This window comes from Nanorana parkeri, unplaced genomic scaffold, assembly GCF_000935625.1.
Source record: "Nanorana parkeri isolate BGI_ZX_2015 unplaced genomic scaffold, ASM93562v1 scaffold2484, whole genome shotgun sequence".
NCBI classification, from domain to species: Eukaryota; Metazoa; Chordata; class Amphibia; order Anura; family Dicroglossidae; genus Nanorana; species Nanorana parkeri.
The window spans coordinates 105711-110327 of NW_017308752.1; the positions used below are offsets into that span (position 1 = coordinate 105711).

Here is a 4617-nt window from a genome sequence, read left to right on the forward strand (position 1 = left end):
GGAAGTCAGAAATGGAGAAGGATTTGGGGGTCATTGTAGACCACAAACTGAAAGGTAGTTTGCAGTGCCAGGCTGCTGTAAACAAAGCTAGCAGGGTCTTGTCCTGTATTAAAAAGGGGATGTATTGCAGGGACAAGTCTATAATTTTGCCACTTTATAGATCATTGGTTCGACCTCATCTGGAGTACGCGGTCCAGTTCTGGTCACCAGTACTAAGAAAAGATGTCCTTGAGTTGGAAAAAGTCCAGCGGAGGGCAACCAAACTAATTAGGGGTATGGAGGACCAGAGCTACGAGACGAGGCTACTAAATTTAAACATGTTCACATTGGAGGTGAGGAGATTAAGGGGGGATATGATCTCCATGTACAAAATGTTTAATGGTGGCAGCAACATTAGCGATAAACGGTTTAAAATTAACTCCATTACAAAAACTAGAGGGCATCACCTAAAATTGGTGGAAAAAAAATTCCAGCACAAGGGGCGAAGGGGGTTCTTCACAGTAAGATCAGTTAGGGTCTGGAACTCACTGCCACAGGCGGTGATTTCAGCAAATAATGTGGAATTGTTCAAGAAACTTTTGGACGATTTCTTAAGGGACCGTAATATACAGGGGTACGGGTACTCCTAGAATGAGATCCTAATAGGTTGGACTTGATGGACTAATGTCTTTATTCAACCTCAAATACTATGTAATATATATATATATATATACTCCTCTACCCTCTCACCTGCTGTCAGCAGAGGCATTTCTGGATGAGAGGTACTTGATGACATCATCACAAAGTGCAGCACAAGTGGACGGCGACTTCCTGTGTAGAACCTGCAAGGCGACCTGCATCCCCAGACTGGCAACTTTATTGGTGGCAAATACTAAGAAGAAAAACAAACAATGAGAACTGGATCAGGGAGAGAGACGGAGGGGAGAGGAGAATGTGTACTGGATAGAGTCAGGGGGAGAGGAGAATGTGTACTGGATAGAGTCAGGGGGAGAGGAGATAAGGGAAGGGAGAGAAGAATGATCACTGGACCAGGCCAGGGGAAGAAGAGGGAGGGAAGAGTGAGCACTGCAGCGGGGTATGCAGAGAAGAGGAGATGTATGGAGTGAGGGGAGAAGAATAAAGCACTGGACTGGGGCAGTGGGAGAGGAGAGAAGAATTGGAACCAAGGGAGAGGAAAGAAGGATGACTGGGCTGGAGAAGAGGAGAGGAGAGGAGAAAAATCAAATGGGCTCTGGATTGGGGTGAGGGGCAGAAGAATAAGAGGGGAGACCGGTACTCACCTCCAATGTTTTCACAAAACAATCCGTTCAGCTCCTGCAGCTGCTTCAGAAAAGTGTCCGGAACATCAAATTCAGAACTCACTGCAAGAGAGAGAGAGCCCAGCACAGTGTATAGTGGTGCCCAGCACAGTGTATAGTGGTGCCCAGCACAGTGTATAGTGGTGCCCAGCACAGTGTATAGTGGTGCCCAGCACAGTGTATAGTGGTGCCCAGCACAGTGTATAATGGTGCCCAGCACAGTGTATAATGTTACCTGTTGGTCCCGGGGCTCCCTTCTTATTGGCCTCCAGGTTCAGGATGGTCCCGCTAAGTACTTGTAACAAGGTCCGTACGATGAAACTGCCATGCGTGTCCTTATTGTACGGCAGAAACTTCCCCTTTACTTCTGCGCACAGACTCAATATCAGATCCTCCAGATCGGGGCCCGCCTCCTCATCGGGGCCCGCCTCCTCCTCCGCGCTCTGGAAACGAGGATACTGACAGGAACTAACAAGCCCCTGTGTGATAGCATTGGGAGGTGACAGGTTCTCTTTATGGAACCCGTCACCTCCAATCCAGGAGTTCTAGCACAGCTCTCCCCTCTCACTGTCACTGTCTGCGACATCGCCGGGATCACTTGTACAAAACAAGCGGCGGCTTCCCCGCTGGACGTTCAGCCCTGCTTGCCCAAAGCAGGGCTAAATGTAGAAAACTACTACCCGCCCGGCGCCCGGCACTGCATGTCCCGGGCATCGGGAGATAGGAATTCCACACCTCTGCTGCCCCCAGGTTGGCCTTGTGGGAAATCCGGCCCTGCACAGAGGTACCCCTATGACATCACGCACTCACAGCATGTCCTCAGTCTTCTGGATTGCATTACAGTGGACTCCTTTAACCTCTTGCCGTCCGCCCGTAGTAAAAAAACGGACGGACGGCACTGCAGCATCTGCGGGTTGCCGTCTCCAGACGGCAATTTTTTTCTGCTCGCGCGCGCCCCCTAGCGGGCACGCACGGGCAGAAAAGACCCGCTAAATGCACACACCCGTTACCGGGTGTTTCACATATAGGCGATCGAATCAGATCCGAAGCCTTGCTGAAGAGTCTCCCCCACCCTGCGGAAATATCCCACCGACTTTGGATCCAGACGCGGGAGGGGATTTTCCGGCTGCTTCTTCTTGCTCTGCTCCGCGGACGGGTTGGCGGGTTGCGACGGCGAGCCCTTGTCTGCTTTCTTCTGTTTCTTGGGTGGAACTTCCTCCCGTCCAGCAGACTCCGCCTCCTTTCCCTCGGCCCGCCGGTGTCTTTTCTTGTCATTTCCTTTCTTTTTCTTCTCCGTCCCCATTGTGGTCCCTCTTCTGGTAATCTAGGGGCGCGGCCCAGTTATCGATCCAAACCTTACCGAAAACAAAGACAAGAAGGGCCACATTTATCAGGAGGTCCGAAGGGCCACCGCCTAGAGCTGCCAGCTGAGAGGGGCCCCAATAAAGCCGAGTTCCCGGGTCTGTACACCCGCTGTGCCCATTATGAGGGGCTCCCACCATCCCTGTGCTGAGTTCCCGGGTCTGTACACCCGCTGTGCCCATTATGAGGAGCTCCCACCATCCCTGTGCTGAGTTCCCGGGTCTGTACACCCGCTGTGCCCATTATGAGGGGCCCCCACCATCCTTGTGCTGAGTTCCCGGGTCTGTACACCTGCTGTGCCCATTATGAGGAGCTCCCACCATCCCTGTGCTGAGTTCCCGGGTCTGTACACCCGCTGTGCCCATTATGAGGAGCTCCCACCATCCCTGTGCTGAGTTCCCGGGTCTGTACACCCGCTGTGCCCATTATGAGGAGCTCCCACCATCCCTGTGCTGAGTTCCCGGGTCTGTACACCCGCTGTGCCCATTATGAGGGGCCCCCACCAATACATAGATACACATTCCTATTGACCAGCTGATACTTCTCCTCTTCTCTATGTGACTATCTCAGGGCTCCAGCCTGCTCTATCTCTCCAGGAATGGAGGATGACAGACATATAAGAGATCTGAGCACCTCCCCCTGCACCCCTCATACCTCTCAGCACCGGCATCCAGGAACTAGACACACGTGTTGGAGTCGCAGAGTGATGACATCACGGGACTCCCCCGGACCCCGCCCCCTGCCTTCTGATACAATGTAGCACTGACATTGTACATAAGAGGGGATGGGGGCGGGGTGTAGAGGACACATGGCAGGAATGGGGGAGGGGCCGAGCTGTACACTCCGGAATCTCATCGCCATGAAATATTTATATTAAATAATTGAATGATTAATTGTTTTAATAGTTGACCGCATTAAATGTATCAATCGATTGGTAAATCTAATCAGATCAATGAATGGCATTTGAATCTTTTCCCCTTTTATGTCATCCATTGTTACATCTCAGTGCTGCTGATGTCCTGCAGCCCCTGTGCAGCCACTTCCTGTCTACATGCACTCCGGGCGCATTTCCTGTTGGTGACAACAGTGGACCATGTCTGTGTAATGTGCTCTGAAATGGCTTCTTCAGACATAGTGACAACGCAGGTACACGACTAGGAGACGAGGACAAAGTGTTGTCCCTCTATAACAGGAAGTGCCTGAACAAGGCAGAATTACTATAACGACATTAACATGTTAATCTGCATCTTATCTGCGCTCCCGGCATCTCCCCCTTCCTTATCATGGCTCTGTTTTGTTCCGTTTGTTTGACTTTTGGCTGCAAACCATTGTTGTCTATGGGTCTTGAGTGTTCCCATGTGAGAATCGTACTGGGCCGTATGGTTTAAAGTGTATCCAGACCGGGGGTAGGCAACCTCAGCACTCCAGCTGTGGTAGAACTACAAATCCCACCATACTTCTGCCACTGGGTGTCATGTCTGACCCTGTCAGAGTCTTGCAATGCCTCCTGGGGCTTGTAGTTCCACATCAGCCGGAGTGCCGAGGTCGCCCATCCCTGTCAGAGTCTTGCAATGCCTCATGGGACTTGTAGTTCCACATCAGCCGGAGTGCCGAGGTCGCCCATCCCTGTCAGAGTCTTGCAATGCCTCATGGGACTTGTAGTTCCACAACAGCTGCTGTGCCAAGGTTGCCTACCCCTGGCCTAGACCCAAAAGCAAGCATGCCCTGTATTGCAGATGACCCCTCCTCCTCCTCCTCCATCGATGTGGTGGCTGCATTCGTTTTCTTTCTCAGGCTCATTTTATTATGTCATCCTGCCAGTAACACACTTCCTGTCCTAGAGTGACAACACTCGCTCTCCTGTATCTATAGAGGAACAGTGTTGTCACCCTAGCACAGGAAGTGTGTTAGTACTAAAGAACACCTCCACCTCTCCATAGCATATGGGGGGGGGGGG

At 51.6% G+C, this 4617-nt stretch overlaps 1 protein-coding gene across 1 annotated transcript in view; it reads right to left on the bottom strand.

Moving 5' to 3' along the window:
• Nucleotides 1–2601, bottom strand: part of NOP9 (NOP9 nucleolar protein) — a 12179-nt gene extending 9578 nt beyond the window's left edge. The window contains exons 1-4 of the mRNA XM_018573675.1: nucleotides 2321–2601; nucleotides 1534–1739; nucleotides 1281–1361; nucleotides 730–871 (exon numbers count right to left, since the gene is read on the bottom strand). Coding sequence (XP_018429177.1) covers nucleotides 730–871; nucleotides 1281–1361; nucleotides 1534–1739; nucleotides 2321–2601 — 710 coding nt within the window. The remainder of the gene's footprint in view (nucleotides 1–729; nucleotides 872–1280; nucleotides 1362–1533; nucleotides 1740–2320) is intronic.
• Between the last annotated feature and the right edge of the window lie 2016 nt (nucleotides 2602–4617).